At 56.8% G+C, this 16440-nt stretch overlaps 1 protein-coding gene across 6 annotated transcripts; it reads left to right on the top strand.

Moving 5' to 3' along the window:
* The first annotated feature begins 537 nt into the window (after positions 1-537).
* LY6K (lymphocyte antigen 6 family member K) lies at positions 538-15958 on the top strand. 6 transcript variants are annotated; one of them, XM_023248310.2, is made up of 5 exons: positions 747-869; positions 5254-5349; positions 6118-6222; positions 7387-7439; positions 15700-15958. In XM_023248310.2, exons 1-5 carry the CDS (start codon positions 779-781, stop codon positions 15901-15903), a joined length of 549 nt encoding a protein of 182 aa, XP_023104078.2. In that variant the 5' UTR covers positions 747-778; the 3' UTR covers positions 15904-15958. The 6 variants fall into 6 exon arrangements, with proteins under 6 accessions (XP_023104082.2, XP_023104078.2, XP_023104079.2 ...); XM_023248311.2 differs by lacking the exon at positions 15700-15958 and adding an exon at positions 7542-7743 and having other exon boundaries at positions 750-869; XM_023248314.2 differs by lacking the exons at positions 747-869; positions 15700-15958 and adding an exon at positions 538-657 and having other exon boundaries at positions 7387-7743.
* The last annotated feature ends 482 nt before the right edge of the window (positions 15959-16440 follow it).

Genomic DNA, 16440 nt, shown 5'->3' with positions numbered 1-16440 from the left:
CGTTCCGCTGCCCCCCACCCCCGCACCCCACCCCTCCCGCAGAATCGGGTGGCCCTGAAGCGCAGGCGGGGGAGGGCCCGGGGGTCCCCACACCTGAGCCCTGACCCTGGCCCCTGCTCCAGGATCCCCCCGGCACCTGGCAGTGCCTGCTTCCACCCAGCGTTCCCGCGGGGACCCATCTGTACCCCCAAGTCTGCGAGCCCGGGATCCTGACGGAAAACTGCTTCCCACCGCCCCCCCCCCCCAACCTGGGCGGGAGCACCTGCCCGAAGAGGACACCTGTCTGGGGGAGCACCTGCCTGCGGGGGGGGGGGGACACCTGCCTGAGGTAGCACCTCTCTGGGGGAGTACCTGCCTGAGGGGGGACGCCTGTCTCGGGGAGCGCCTGACTGGGGCTTGGGGTGGCGCCCGTGTGGGCGGTGCCGCCTCATCCACCGTGTCCCCACCCCGCGAGGACCCGGGCAGCCCAGCAGCCCCCCGCTGAGGGCCCAGGACAGGCGCCCACGGTGCCCTCCGCCCCCCACCGCCCTTTCGAACGCCGCCCCGCAGGCTCCCTGCGCCCTCCGTCCCCACGCGTCCCCACGCGTCCCCACGGTGACCGCAGAGAACCTTCTGGAACCCTGGACGGCGAGGCCTCCAAGCGGCGGGCACAGCCAGGTGAGCGCGAAGACTCTCCGGGCCGCAGCCGCGCTTCCCACAGCCGGGGCGCGTCCGCAAGGGAGGGGGTCTCCGTCGCTGCGCGCGCCCGCGCGACTCCCGGCAGACCCTGCGCCCACGCATGCGCACGCGCACACTCGGGTTCCACAAGGTTCCACGAGCCTTGAAGGCCCCACTGTCAGAGAGTCCGGCGGCGCCAGAGGTTCCGGAAGGTTCGGGGCTCACCTCACAGGCGGGCAGCGTGGAAGTTAATTGGCAGAAGGTTGGACGCCTGGGGGGGCCTGGAAGGTTCCAGAAGGCCTGGCTAGTCTCAGTAGGGTGAAGGGGGGGGCGACATAGGGTCCAGGAGGTTCGGGGCGTGGCCCAGGGCTGGCGTGGGGGGTGCTTGCAACGGCGGGGGTCCTGCCGGCGCCCCTCAGTCCCACGGGCACAACCGACGGCGCTGCCGCTGCCGCTGCCGCCGCCCGGGGGTCCCTGGGCCCCTGGAGGCCCCGCCCCGCCCGCACCGCCTGGACCTCTTCTCCCCGCAGTTTCTGCGCTTTCTTCTTCCAGGCCCTTTGTGCGGGGCCCAGTTTGACGTCGCGTGTTTAGTTTCGAGAAGGAAAAGCGGGTCCTTGACCGCGACCCTCAGCCTCCTGGAACCTTCTCTGACCTCCGCCCGCAGAGCGTGCGCTTCCTTGCCGGCGCCGGGGCCGGTCCCGTCGGGCTTCGTTTTGTCCCTCGTCCCTCGCGTGGCTGTCCCTCGCGTGTCTTTTCCGCGGGGACCGGTGGGGGCGGGGTCCCGGTTGGAAGAGCCTTCTGACTCTGCAAGGCCACCGTTTCCTGCCTGTCCTTCTGGGCCTCCCTGCTGGGGCCGCTGTGCTCTGGAAAGGTCTCTGGCTGGGTCCTGCCAGTTCCAGGGACGGAAATCTCCCCGCCTCCCCGCCAGACCCTGCAGCTGGAGCGGGCCCTGCCAGGTGCCTGGGGGGCCAGCCTGGAGGAGAGGGCCAGGGTCTGAGTTCAGGGCCGCCGAGGGGGGGGGGGTGTCGGAGGGGCACGTTTGCCCCGCACGTGTAGGAGCAGGAAACGTCCCAGCACTTTTCCCAAGCTGCTCTTGAGGTCGGGGTCAGAGAGTACATCAGGACAAGCATTGTCCTGCGGGGGTGGGGGGATGGGGGGGTGGAGGGGGTTCGACCAGGGGAACTCCGCTGAGCTCCAGGTGGATGACTTCCTGCAAGAGGAGGGCTGAGGGGTGTGTGGAAAGGCCTGCCTGCTGCTGGCAGTGCCTGGTGGGGGAGCCTGGTAGCTGCTGTGCGGGGTGGGGGGGGGGGGGTGGGTGGGGAGAGGAGCCAGGAGGGGAGATGCAGGGGAGGTGCGGGTGGGGAGAGGAGCCAGGAGGGGAGGTGCAGGGGAGGCTTAGGTGGGTAGAGGAGTTAGGAGGGGAGGTGCAGGGGAGGAGCGGGTGGGGAAAGGAGCCAGGAGGGGAGGTGCAGGGGAGGTGTGGGTGGGGAGAGGAGCCAGGAGGGGAGGTGCAGGGGAGGAGCGGGTGGGGAGAGGAGCCTGGAGGGGAGGTGCAGGGGAGGTGTGGGTGGGGAGAGGAGCCTGGAGGGGAGGTGCAGGGGAGGCTTAGGTGGGTAGAAGAGTCAGGATAGGAGCCTGGAGGGGAGGTGCAGGTGGGGAGGGGAGCGGTGGGGCCTGTGCAGGGGGCTGCTGGATGCCCACCCTCCGGGAGCTGCCTTGCACTCTGCTGATGTGCACCGAGCCTCTGTGCTCAGTGCATGTGGCGGAAAAGGTGTGGACGTACAGAAAATGTGTCAAGATAAATGTGTCAAGAGAGCTTCCTCACAGTTTGGTTTTTTTTTTAGTGTGTGTTTTAGTTTTCATTTACTGCGATGTTTGAAAGGTGATGGGATTTCTACTCCAAACGTATTGCTATATCTTATCGTGGACTCAACACCGGAAGAGAGTGAAGGGAGCAGTGGACACACTGTGTGGTGGGTGTCACGGGCGTTAAGAAACCACAGTCTGCTGTGCTTCGAAGGGGAGCTCCTCTCGCTGCCGGGTTCTAGGTTGGCAGACGTCGTCTTCCGACACCTGAAATGCTTTTTACGCGCTTTTGCTTGGGTGGTTCGATGTGAAGGGCACGGAAGGCCCTCTTCTTGTTTCTTGGCACATCACGTGTGTTGTTTCTTCCTCCGGGTTCCGGAAAGCTTTCTCTGTGATTTTCTGTGCTTTGAACACGCCTCGGTAGGGGTGGTTTTGTGTGTGTGTATTTGTTTGTTTCGGGGGTTGTGCCCGTCCTGTTCTCTAAGCTTCCCGAGTCTCCACAGCGATGTCTGTCGGGACCGCTGGAAAGCCCTTAGCCAGTATGGTTTCAGGGATGCTTCCGTGCCATCCCTCCTCCTCCTTTTGGTCTTTCGGGGAGCTGGGTGTCACCGAATAGAAGCTCGTCCCACGGTTCTTGGACGTTCTGTTCTGTTTTCTCGTCGTGTTTGTCTTGGCGTTTCAGGCAAGGAGAGTTCTACCGACCCGTCTTTCAGTTCGCGGAGTCTTTCTGCGGCTATGTCGAGGGCAGTGGTGACCCACCCGACACATTCCTCATTTTCATCAAAAAAGACGTGTTTTTTGAGTTCGAGCCCTGCGTCGGGCTCTGTGCTGACACCTCAGAGCCCAGAGCCTGTTTCGGATTCTGTGTCTCCCTCTCTCTGACCCTTCCCCCTTCATGCTCTGTCTCTCTCTCTGTCTCAAAAATAAATAAACGTTAAAAAAAAATTTTTTTTTTTTTAAAAACACGTGGTTTTGCTTCCTGGCATTCCCATGTGACTCTCAGAGTTTTCCTTCCTAAGCTCACGTTGTGTATCTGTTCTCACGTGTGGTCTGCCTTCTCCACCGGCGCTCTTAGTGTCCTGGTGCTGTCATTTCACATCCCCTGTCTGAGGACGGTGATGCGTGCGTCACCTGTATCACATCCTCGTGCTGGCTTTTCCTCTGGGGACGGTTTATCTTGGCTCCGGGCATGCCTTGTGTGTCCGGCTGCCAGTTGGTCGTGTATTGTGGGTTGAGAGGAAGCGCGGTAAGTAGGCCCTGAGCGCGAGCACTCACGCGACGGGCCCCGGGGCCTGGACTCTGTGCCCAGTTTGCCGTAGCTGTCGTCGCCTTAGGTTGTACACTCTCGGTGTCCTTGTTCTCGTCTCCCGCTTTAGCTTCGAATCTTTCTCACGCGTTGCTCCTTGGAGGGAGGGCGTGTTGTGTGGCACTGTCGGCTGTTACCCACTCAGAGAAAGAAAGGGCTCGGAGACGAGTGCTGGGGGCTGGACGGAGACTCTTGTGCGCTCGGGAGACCGCGCCCCGCCCCCCCCCCCCCCCGCCCGGGGACGGCTCTTCCCGCTCTGGCACTCAGCCTCCAGCCCTCTGTCAAAATCACAGTGAAGGGCTCCCACCGGCTCGTGGTTCCCGCAGCTTCTGCTCCAGGTGAGCATATTCAGGGTTGCCTCGCGGGGCACCCCTGCTCGCCAGACTTGGAAGCGCCAGTTCTGTGACCTCAGTGCTCTGACGGGCGCAAGACGTGTTGTCGATTGTCGGCGTGGCCGGTGTTTGCTTTGGGGAATGATGGTTCTTTATCTATAGGACTGAATACTTCTGCTCTCCTCTGTCTGATCTGATGAGGCAGAAATGATGCGACTAAAACCGGGCCACGAAGGGAGAGGACAGGGGCACGGGCTCGCTGCGTCGGAAGCGGTCCGTTGTGAAGCAGGGTGATGGGTGGGAAGGATAGGGTGCCGTGGAAAAGTGACAACCCGGGGAGCAAATATTCACGACAAAACTTGGAGAAAGAAAGTTGTTTCAAGAGATGTAAGTATAGGGGCGCCAGGGTGGCTCAGTGGGTTAAGCATCCGACTTCGGCTCGGGTCATGATCTCACGGTTTGTGAGTTCGGGCCCCACGTCAGACTCTGTGCTGACAGCCCGGAGCCTGGAGCCTGCTTCGGAATCTGCGTCTCCCTCTCTCTCTGCTCTTCCCCGCACGTGCCCTGTCTCGCTCTCTCTCCATCAAAGATAAATAAACGTTAAGGGAAAGAGAGAGATGTAAGTATGAAGGTAAAACTCAAACAAACATACAAAATGGGGCTACCGAGAGAAACCTTAAAAAGAAGCGCGGACGCGTCACATAAAGAAACGACCAGCTGCGTGTATAACGATCGACATACCTAATAATCGTCGCGCAGAGAGCGTCTCGGAGGGCGTTGAAGCCAAACACACCAGTCCCTTCAGTGAGCGTCCATGGCTGCAGTTACTCCTCATCTGCTGGGAAGGCCTAGAGGGCCACCCCTGGCCTGTTTTGCTGTCAAGGGTGGGGTGGGGCCCGCGCAGGGTGGGTTCTGGAGACCGTCCTGGAGGGCTGGGGTGGGAGCAAAGGGTGCCGGTGCCAGAACTGGGATCTGGTGGGCGTGTATGCTTGGGCCTAAACTGGGTCACAGGACTAGGGAATGGCCAGTAGGCGTCCACACTCTTCAAGGGAGCGGCCTGCCTTCCCTGGGCCCACGGGGTGGCCTCCCAGGCGGCCAGGTCTGATCCCGGAGCCACAGAGCTGACCGCGTGGCCTCACTCCCCGTGTCCAGGGCCAGGCACCACGGAAACGATGATTCTCTTTGCTTTGCTCCTGGTCACGGGCCTGTCGCGGGTGGAGACAAACGTCACCGTGTCTGGAAAACAAGGTAAGTCTGGGCCCCTCAACCCCCTGGGCTGGGAGAAGGAAGCGGGCCAGAATGCCTCTGCAGACACGGGGTGGCCACCCATGTCTGGACCCCGCGGGGGCCCCAGGGCGGTGGCAGGCACAGGGGTCAGGGAGCGAGAGAGCGTCAGGAGGGCAGCCTCTGTGTTTGGACACCCGACGGGGGAGCCTCTTGATTTGGGGCTCCCCTGTCGAGGGCCGGCAAGAGTGGCCGGAACCCTGGCTTATTCTCCAGCACCGTGCTGTCCCCTCAGTGTCCCTGCCTTCCTGGGAGACATCAGGCTGGGCGCCACACGTGGCCCGGTCCTCACAGGACCATCCAGGGCTGTGTCAGAGAACTGGAGCAGCCGCAGAAGGGTGACTGGCTTGTCCCCAGGGAGTGGGGAGCGAGTCCTGCCCTAATGCAGACCAGGCAGCGGGCCACACCCAGGGGAGGGGATGCAGGGCCTGGGGCGGGGGAGGGAGGAGTGGGGAAGGTGAGTGGGAAGGGCCCTGGAAGGCAGATTGCAAATCTCTTGAGCCATTGAACTTGAGGTGCCGTGTGTGCGCCCGTGTGTGTGCGTGCATGCGTGTGTGTGTGGGTGAGTGTGTGCGTGTGAGAGGTAGGGTGAGGGCAGCCCAGGGGAGAAAACAAGGACTCGGACCCGTGGTTTTGTGCTCCCTGGAGGAGGGAGAGATGGGGGAAGGGCGGTGCTCATCCGATAGGCCTGGAGAGCGGTGGTATTTCACTGTGGTTTTCTTCCCCTTGCAGCTGCAACCCTGAAGTGTCACGTCTGCGAGATAGAGAATAGTTTCGGTTGCACAAATCCATCCAACTGTCCTAGGGATTTTCACTTTTGTACTTCCGTTGCCGTGAGTGAGTATCTCCGTGCATCTCGGGTTCACAGGAAAGTCGGTCAATCCTTTCAGCAGTTGGGGTCTGTCTGGGTTTTCTCAACAGAGTAACTAATGTAATCACGTTCGTTCAAGAGAAATGGAGGGAAGTCCTGAGACGTCAGAACACAGGCAGGTGACAGGCCAGCTTGTGTGAGAGCGGTGCCGACGGAGGGCGGGGCGCCAGGACTGGACGCGATGGAATATTGGGGTGCGGGAAGAAAAGACTAGGGTTATCTGTATTCGTTTTAAATGAACGACGAAAGCCTTCATTTCAGCCGCCCCACCAGAAGTGCTGTTACAAGAGGTGTACGTAATGAGGGGCGGGGCTTACACTATGTTCTGGAAGGAGTGTCGTGTGCTTTAAGACGGGTGGAGACCACCTCTCTGTCTCGCGTATGTCACCTGGGAGCTCCAGGCCGCATGAAGCCCCCGAAGGGGAGTGCGGAGGCCCAGCAGCGCCCAGCGCTGGGAGACAGAGTGTCAGCCCCTTCCGGCGGGTCCGCGTTCCCGGAAACACGCGGGGTGCCGAGGGGGTGCTTGGGGCTCGCGCCAGCCCCGCGTGAACGTCATCACCTGGTAGGGAAAAGCGACTGTCACCGTGAACCACAGATGAGACGAAGCCAGAAGCGTGACCCCGCGGCCGGGGCGGAGCCGGGCCGTGTACAGCAGGCTCGCGGTGACAGTGCCGGCCCAAGGAGAGGCCGGTGCTGAGCCCCGGGCAGCGGCCAGGATGGGCAAGAGCCCCTTGCTCCCCTGCCTGTCCCGTGGTTACAAAGTCCAGAGCGACCTGGTGGTGAGCGGTGAGGCCTGGGAGCCTGTACATCCCCGGACGGAGAGCCCCAGACCCGGGCTCCCCCTGCATGTGGACAGGCCAGCCGGGGAGGGGCGGGGCGGGGGGTGGGGAGCATCTCATGGTCACACAGCTTGCAAGCCACCCCCGCCCCCAGAGGCAGCCGTGAACACAAAGGCCAGACCCCGTCCTGGCCGGTGGCTCCCGACCGCCCCGTAGACGAGGGGCCTCTTCAACCGTGGCCTCTGAGCAGGGGCACCGGAAGGTCGGGATGGGACGGGCACAGGCCCGAAGCGCTTTGGTGTCGCTGCTCTCAGTTCACGTGGTGCCTTTCTCTTCTTCACTTCCTGTCAGGAATCTATCCGCGTTTCTTCTATGTTTCGAAGCAGTGCTCCAGGAATTGTCCAGTAAGTGCTCCGTTTGCTCCGGGACTCAAGTCCTTTGTCCTCGTCAAGCCTATGCCCTTCCTGTACGCGCACTGCTGTTCCGAGTTCTTGTGCAATACGCAGGAGCCGAACATCCGCGAGCCGGAATTCAGAGAAGGCGGACGAGCAAGCCGCTTGAGGAGCAGCGGGGCCTGGCTGGCCGCCTTCCTGACTCTGTCCTCTGTGTGAGGGGCCTCGGGCGGTGCCTTGGGAGCGCGGCACCGATGACCCGGACTCGCCGCAGGTGCTGGGAACCTCAGCATTAAACCTGTTTTCCGCTGGTTAACGCGTGGTCTGCCTCTCGAGGGGCCGGAGAACAGGTGCGGGGGACCAAATCCTGTCGGCCCAGCCCGATGCTCCCTTTCGAGCAAGTCCAGCCCTGGCGGGGGGGGAGGCCTCGAGTACTAGTGTTCGTCTCTTAACGCAAGCCTTGTAACTTCGTGGCCGACGCTCTCTCCTTCTGTCCGTCTCCGAGGGTTTCAGCACTGCTGGGGGGCCTGAGGGTCACCGGGCAAGGGAAGCGCTCGGAGGCTCCCGGCCTTTGCAGGATCAGGGTCGGTGGGAAGACAGGATGCAGTGGGCGGGAGACGCCAGCAGGGAAGGGCTCCTGGGCAGGACACGGGGTGCGGGGATGTGGTCCCAGGGACGGCCCTCCTGTGACGGGGGCGGCACCATGGCTGCTCTGCCTCAGCTCCTCCCACATCAGGGATCCTGTGGATGAACCGGGACTTCGCCCAGCGACTGGCACAGGTGCCTGGGCTCACAGGTTCGCCCACGTGCCTTCGACCAACACGTGAGCCTCGGCCAGGGAGAGGGAGCAGGGTCCTCCTTTCATTTCTCAGCTGAGCTGCAGCCGCCAAGAGGCGCGAGGGTCACACTCCCCGTCTGCAGAAGACAAGGGCTTTCTTCTCCTGACCCTGTTGACTCCCTGTGGGGGCTGCACTGAGCACCTCCCTCCTGCACCTTCCTCTCCTCGCCCCCTCCCCACCTGCTCTGACAGGGCTGACCCAGGGACACGGCTGGGCGCGGCACCCTGGGAACCTTCCAGGATGAGTCTCCGTGGCCCCAGAAGGAGGCAGCATGGTGCAGGCCGTGGATGGTTTCTGGGCCATCCCTGAGGCACGGACGAGGCCCGTCTCTGTCACGTCTGAACCCTCCACGGCAGAGGCCTAAATGCATCCTGGGGGCCGGTGCAGAGGGGGGCCCCCCGAGGGTTGACCCGCAACTCCAGGAGTGGAGAGGATTTCAAACAGCATCTGTCACCTCCTACCGTGTGCAGGTCCCTTTCCCCGGCACAGGCTGTGTGCTCGCGTCCTGCCGCTCACACTCGTCCTCAGGAACAGCGTCCCCCAGCTGCCCCGAACTCACAGCCTGGGACTGGAGCTGGGGGGCCCCTGTTCTGTAAGGGCAGGCAAAAGTGGGCGCCTCCCCACAAAGAGCAAGAGAGGCGGGATGTCACCCCCACGCAGGACCTGGCCCGGCCACCTGACGGTGGAGTGTCTTCAGAGACAGGCCAGGGACATGCCTTGTAAGACAGCAGGGAGCCCAGAAGTGGGCGTCTGGAGAAGCCCTACCTCTGCAACTGGCGGGGGTTTGGTGAGCTGGTGGGGACAGCTTTCACTGACCTGATGGTGCAGGTGGGTGAGGCATGAAGCTCTTGGAGGAGGGGGAGGAGAGGGAAGTGGGGGAGGAGGAGGGGGAGGAGGAGGTGGGGGGGAGGGGGAGGAGGTGGGGGGGAGGGGAGGAGGGGGAGGAGTGGAGAGGAAGAGGAGGGGACAGGGGGAGGAGGGAGGGGGAGGGGGGACGGTGAGTTGGGGATATATTGTCACCAGTGTGGTAGATTCTCGTCTGGGAAAGTGCAGAAGGGAGGCGATGCACAGGTTGCTCAGAAAAAGAGGTCGAGGGTCAACACAGGTGCCGGGGTCAGAAGGTAAACATGAGGGCGTCAGAGCCCCGGATGGGAGGCCTGAAGAGGCGGGAACACGCGGGGTGGTGGCTGAGACCCGGAAGCGCCTGCTGGTGGGTTTCCCCGGGAGCCCTCCCCCTAGAGGAGGGAGGGCCGCGCGCGGGTGGCCAGGTGACACTTGGGTGGGAGCTAATCCACCAAGGCTCGGGCCGAGCGAAGTGCGGGTGGTCTCGGGAGAGCGGCTGAGTAATGCCCCGTGGACACCCGCCGTATAAAGGAGGAGGGCGAAGCAAAGTGACTGGCCCAGGGCCAGGCGGTGGGGACCCCGTGCAGGCGCAGAGCCGTGTATTGGCCGTGATCGGAGGCGGAGCACGAGGGGAAGGGGCCACGGGCACGGGGAAGAGGTGACAGCTCACATCACGGGGAGGGGACGGGTGCTCACCAAATGGCTCTGCTGCGGGGGCCGCCGGGCCCGAGAATGCGTGTGGTGTAGGCGACACGGAGCCCCCAAGCACGGTGGCTGCAACGAGGGGGACGGGTGTCGTTTCTTGTTCACGTGAAGGGCGTGCAGAGGTCCGCGGCCCAGACTGTGTGGTCACAGGGAGGCGCGCTCTGCGAGAGCCCTTGGGCCCGCAGGTCCCCCTGCTGAGTGCGGCTGCGCCTGGGGGCCGGTGCGTCAATGCCCCCGCTGTCCCGCTGGCAAATGTATACGCGCCCAGATGCGCCTGCGTGGAAAATCCAGCACCTGTGCGTAGGCTCTGCAAACACACACGAAGGCGACGTCGAGGATCCCCGTGGAGTCTAGGCAGTGCTCTTCCAAGGGGAACGAGTCTCTGAAGCTCCACAAGCTGCCAGTCCGCGTCCTCCGGTGGCCGAACGCCACGGGTCACACAGAGGCTCACGGGAGGAGCTGGGGAGTGTGGACTCCAGAACTTGCGCTGCGGACACGGCCGGGGCCGCCTCCCCTGATGCCCACGGAGCTGCTGGCACATCCCTGACCCCACAGGGCCTCTGAGGCCTCTGCTGTTTGAACAAGCATGTCCGTCTGTCTCAAATGTCATTCTGTCCCAAGCACTTAGATAGCGCCTACCAGCTCATTCCCTTTACGGAATGGATACGACCACGAGACAAAAATGGTCCGGGAAAGCTGGAGGCCAACAAATGGTGAACAAAAAATACCACTAGCTGCTAAACCCAAGTGAATGAAGTAAGGATAGGTTCCGCGCAAGTACAGTTTTCCCCAGAAATTAAGAATGGTTCAATCTTACGCAAAGATGTCTATCGCTATAATTCGAGAATGAACGGTAATAGCCATATGGTCATCACCGCTCCCTTAGTATTTTTAACATAAAAAATATGAAATTTCAAAAATTTAATAACAGTAACCTACCCCCAAACCTAATACAATTATCATACTTAATGGTGGCACATTGGACGTGTTTCCATGTACACTCAAATCCACGGTAAGCACATACACTACACTCTCATGATCAGAATCAGACGTTGAAGTAGAGGGCTTAGCCATGTACTAAAAGGAGAAAAACAAGCAGTATAGAAATGTTTTTACCTGGCACTATGCCTCCGTATTTAGGTTAAATTTCTCCCAGTATAAAAAAAATTTTAATGTTTTTTTTTAGTTTGAGAGAGAGAGAGAGAGTCAGAGCATGACTGGGGGAGGGGCAGAGAGAGAGGGAGACACAGAATTCGAAGCAGGCTCCAGGTTCTGAGCTGCCAGCACAGAGCTGGAGGCGGGGCTCGAACCCACAGGCCCTGAGACCATGAGCTGAAGTTGTACGTTTAACCGACGGTGCCACCCAGATGCCCCTGTCCCTCCCATTGTAAGACACTTTAAAATGTTGACTCAGAAATATTTTAAATGCTTTTCAAGCGTATGCCCTGCCAATCTGAACATTTCAGTGGCAAAATTAAGGAAGAAAGAGGAGAGGAAAAAGAATCTGGATCATGAAAATATATAATCACCAAGTCCTGAATCCGGCAGCTGCCTTCAGATTACGCGCTTCTCTCGAGTCACCCTAGAGCCACATGTCAGGGAGGAGACGAGGCACTGGGTCTCCGGAAGATAGGACTCAAAGGAGGAGCTTCAGAAGAGAGATACCCCAAAGGAACTATAGAACTAGGAAAACAGATCCACTCTGCACAAGAAATCGTGCGTGTGTCAGTATTGGGTCTGCATGGAGAAAAACCTATAAAGAGAAGTTTCTCCTCAGAATTAGAGACTCTCTTACGACTTTGGGGTTTATATTTCCACTACTGGTTTATTCCAGCAAAGTCCAATACAAGAAAGAAATGTTCAGCAGTAATAGATTGTTTTTACCCTGTAGAGAGCTGGAAAAACAAAGGAAGATGCTCCCCGAAGGCATATACCCTCCGAGAATTAATCAAGGAAACCTCGCTAATATGCAGTTATGCCCCACTACTGCAGGTGAAGAAGTTTCAGTTACGGTCCCGACAGAAACATCCTCGATGGGAGGGAATCATCAGTTCCCGGCCGGCAGGGAAAGGTGGCCACTGCGGCTCCTACAAGAAACCCACCATCCCTGCAACTCAGCCCGTGAGCATCCTCCGTCATGCTGAATCCCTGCTGTCCTCCAGTGGACCCTCCTTCAGAACAACCCACCCACTTCCTCCTTCTTCACCATAAAATAACATTCCTTCCCCTTCGTTTATGGGACTCGCCTGTGGTTTTGCTGTATCTTGAGTTGCAATACTCCGAATACGCCCATTTTTAAACTTTTATTTTGAAGGTCAACAGCCCTCAACTCAGGAGCCATAGAATCTCTTAGGTGGGGGTGCCTGGGTGGCTGCATTGGTTGAGCATCTGACTTTGGCTCAGGTCATGATGTTGCATTTCGTGAGTTCAAGCCCCTCATTGGCTCAATGCTGTCAGTCCAGAGCCTGCTTTGGATCCTCTGTCCCCATCTCTCTCTGCCCCTCCCCTGCTCACACACACACACACACTCTCTCTCTCTCTCTCAAAAATAATAAAACATGAAAGAAAAAAAAAGAATCTCCTAGCATTATCTGCTAAAATATCAAAAGTTACCAAAAACATACACAAACAAGAAACAATAGGTAGAAGTAGCCCACCAAACACTGGGTATAATCTAGACTATAATACAAATTTGCTTAAAGATACAAAAGAGCATTTAAAAAAAAGCTATAAAAGCATTAAAAAACATGAGGAAAGAACAAGATACAGGGAAAAAACATCAGTGGGCCTCACACACACATGAGAAAGAGAAGGAAGGAGGAAAGAAAGAAACTAAAGAGAACTTCTAGAAATGAGAAATCTAACCACAGAATACAAAACCTTGAGGGATCAACAACAGATCACATATAATGAAGACAGAATCAACAGTGGAAATCAGCTAACAAATGATCACAATGCAGTCCAGAGATGAAGAGATCAAAGATACAAAGAAAAGCCTAGAAGATGTGGGAAAGAGGAGACTGTCTAATACAGAAGTAGGCAGATCTCAAGAGAGGGTCATAGAGAACGGGATGCCGGCAATATTCAAAGAAAGAGGAACAGGTGAGTTTTCAACAGTGATGTAACAGAGACATACTGCAATCGATCCCAACTGATCTGCACTGAGACACATTCAGGGTAAAATTTCAGGATTTCAAAGCCAAGGTGAAGTATTAAAAGCTGCCAGGGAGAAAAGATAGGCCCAAAAAAGAAGAGCAATTCCACTTATGTAAACCCCAACTTCAGTATGGAAGACGGAAGATGAGGCATTATTACCTTGAAGGAAAGAAAATAACTAGAAATTAGTGTGGAATTGAATAGTTAAAGATATTTTCTGGTTTTTAAAAAATTTTTAACATTTATTCCTTTTTGAGAGAGAGAGAGAGAGCGTGATTGAGGGAGGGGCAGTGAGTGAGGGAGACACAGAATCCGAAGCAGGCTCCAGGCTCTGAGCCATCAGCACAGAGCCCGACTCGGGGCTTGAACTCACTGACTGTGAGATCATGACCGAGCCGAAGGTGGACGCTTAATCGACTGAGCCATCCAGGCACCCCAAAGATATTTTATGATAAAACAACGACAACAACAACAATCCTGAAATGGTTCACCACTGATCAATCATTACTAAAGGAACTCCCAAGAAACATTCTTTTTTTAAAAATTTTTTAATGTTTTTTTTTTTTAATTTATTTTTGAGACAGAGAGAGACAGAGCGTGAGCAGGGGAGGGGCAGAGAGAGAGAGAGGGAGACACAGAATCTGAAGCAGGCTCCAGGCTCTGATCTGTCAGCACAGAGCCTGACATGGGGCTCGAACTCACAGACTGTGAGATCATGACCTGAGCTGAAGTCAGACGCTCAACCGACTGAGTCACCCAGGCGCCCCAGCAAGAAACATTCTTTAAGGGGCAGGGTGGTGGTGGTGTGATAATAATACCTGACACAAAGGTAGAATCATCAACAAAGAATGATATTAATATGTGGTGCTATGGACTGACGTTCGTGCCTGGAAAATTCCTACATTGACGTCCTCATGTCAAATGTGACTCTACTTGGATTAAGGAAGTAATTAAGGCTACATGAGGTGGGGCCCTGAGCCAAAAGCATTAGCATCCTTAGAAGAGAAGACAGCAGACCGCTGTCTCCCTGCCACCAGAACTCGAATTTGCTGGCACCGTGACTTCAGACTCCAGCCTCCAGATCTGTGAGAAACAAATCTCTGTTGTTCGAGCCACTCCGTCTTCATTCTGTTGCAGCAACAAGAGAGGACCAAAACACGTGGATAAATCAGAGCAACCTTTGATGAGACGACACGGCAATAATTCCTTTTTTGGAAGGTTAAAGAAAATAAGACAGAGACAACTGGATACAAATGGCATAAACGGCGGGAGGGAAGTGATAAAAGCTGACGTGTTTAATTTGGTTTTTGCATAATTTACCAACAGGTCAGAGGTCTCGATAGAATTTAGACGAAGTTCATACAATTTTTACAAAAGACCCCCGCCGCCAACGTTTAAGTATATAAAAGATCCTATTAAAACAAGCTGCCAGATTGGCCTTCAGGCCGCCAACCCCTGCAGGAGGGAAACACGATTAGGCGGGGGAGCTTCCACTCCTAGCGCTGGAGTTACAGTGAAGTTGGGGTGAATACAAATTAAAAGCTCCAGGGAGTGGGTGGCCCTATGGAGCTCCTACAAAGATTCCCGGAGAAGGGCGGAATCTGGGGCCGGGCCAGGCCCACACCCCGTGAGGGGTGTCTCTGGCTGGGGTCTCGGGGGTGGGGGTGGGGGTGGGGGGGCGATTACACTAGTCGCGACGCCGGAAGAACGGCAAAACAGGACGGCAGTGGAGAAGAGGCCTCCACCAAGCGAAACAGCGCCCCCAACCCGGAAGCCACCGAACCGGAAGTCGCGAAGAGCAAGCCGGAAGTGCACCGGAAGGAGCCTGCCGCGTCCGGCGCCCCTAGCGGCGGAGCCTCGCATGGCGGCACCGGGGAGGGGAAGCCGGGTGTGCGGGGGGCCGGGGGGCCGGGGGGGGGGGGGGGGGGGGGGGCGCGTTTGGGAGCTCGTGGGGCTGAGCTGTTTTTAGTAATTGGCACACGGTGCAAACAGTAAACAAAGGAAGGCTGGTAGAGCTTCTAGTATCCGAGGTGATGCCAACCCAAGAAGCATTGCTATAATGGAGAGCTTTTCCCAACTCCGCCAGAACTCTAAATTTGTAGGCATCTGTTCACATGGCCTCAACATCTCTGAAGCGAACAGTAACAGAAAGAAAAGATGCGGTGGTAGATTTCAGGGCTCCTCCCCGTGTATGATAAAACAAGCCAGCAAATTAATAGAGAGACCCTCTGAACATCAGGATTAACAATCTCAGTGGAATGCCATAGAGAGCCCTGCATCCAACAGCTGAAAAGTTTGGTTTTCAAGTGGGCATGAAATGTTTACCAAGTTTTTGTCCCCTATGTTGGGTGTTCAGCAATTCTCAACAATTTCAGTGGATTGAAACCATCTTGAGTGGGTTTTCCACCATAGTGAAATTGAGTAAAGAAAACTAATAACGAAAATCAAAATATCCCCAAGTCTTTGGAAATGAAGCAGTAAATTTCTAAATATCCTAAGATGAAAGAAAGAAAGAAAGAAAGAAAGAAAAGAAAGAAAGAAAGAAAGAAAGAAAGAAAGAAAGAAAGAAATCACGATGGAAGTTAGAACATATTTATATTAAATTCATTGTGTACACTATGTGAAAGTGGAAAAAGGGAAACTTTATTCAGAATGCGGGGGCAGGGGGGTGGGGGGGGAGGCCAGCTTGGAGTACTCGCTCACCACCTCCCCCTCCTCCTCCACTACAGATTCTCCAGCAGAGGAACCCACACCTTGCCGGCGGATATAGCTTCACTCCGACAGGCGAGACAGAAAGTTCCCTCACGAACGGCCCAGCCAATGAGCAGCCACTAGGCATCCAGTTTAGTCCAATGGACTTCTGTTTTGGGGAGCCCCCCCTCTCCAGCTCCCCCTTTCCTCCATCAAAGAGCCTTCCAATGCTTTTGACCTAGCTTGCTTGTCCTGGGTTGCAATTTTTTGCTATTCTCAAATAAGCCCTCCTTTTTTTTTTTAATTAAAAAAAGTTTTTAATGTTAATTTATTTTTGAGAGAGAGAGAGAGAGTGCACAAGTAAGGGAGGGACAGAGACAGAGGGAGACACAGAACCCGAGGCAGGCTCCAGGCTCCGAGCTGTCAGCACACGGCCCCACACGGTCCATATTGGGAATGAAAACGATGGCATGTCCACTGATCCTACAAACATTAGAAAGACTTGGGAAGATACCACCCAGGGCCCCGGCCAAGTGCTCGCAGCCTGACACTATGGCACAACCCGTGGCAGGAACAATGGATAAATTGGACTTCCCACAATTAAAATGTTTTGCTTTGCTGAAGACGCTGTGAAGACGATGAGAAGATGTACAGACGCGGAGGCCGTCTCTGCAGGCCACAGAATCCTACAAAGAAGTATCGTCTACAGTCTAGAGAACTCTCTCAAAACTCTGCATTCGAAAGACGAAAATGCAATTAGAAAATGGACCAGAACACAC

Source organism: Felis catus, chromosome F2, assembly GCF_018350175.1.
Source record: "Felis catus isolate Fca126 chromosome F2, F.catus_Fca126_mat1.0, whole genome shotgun sequence".
Classification (NCBI taxonomy): Eukaryota; Metazoa; Chordata; class Mammalia; order Carnivora; family Felidae; genus Felis; species Felis catus.
This window is presented reverse-complemented; position numbering and strand designations above follow the sequence as displayed.

Coding starts and splice junctions, on each gene's coding strand:
- LY6K (XM_023248308.2), top strand. CDS start 779: ATGCGCACGCGCACACTCGGGTTCCACAAGGTTCCACGAGCCTTGAAG. Junction 870..5,253: donor GGCGCCAGAGGTTCCGGAAG/GTTCGGGGCTCA, acceptor CCCCGTGTCCAG/GGCCAGGCACCACGGAAACG. Junction 5,350..6,117: donor CACCGTGTCTGGAAAACAAG/GTAAGTCTGGGC, acceptor TTCCCCTTGCAG/CTGCAACCCTGAAGTGTCAC.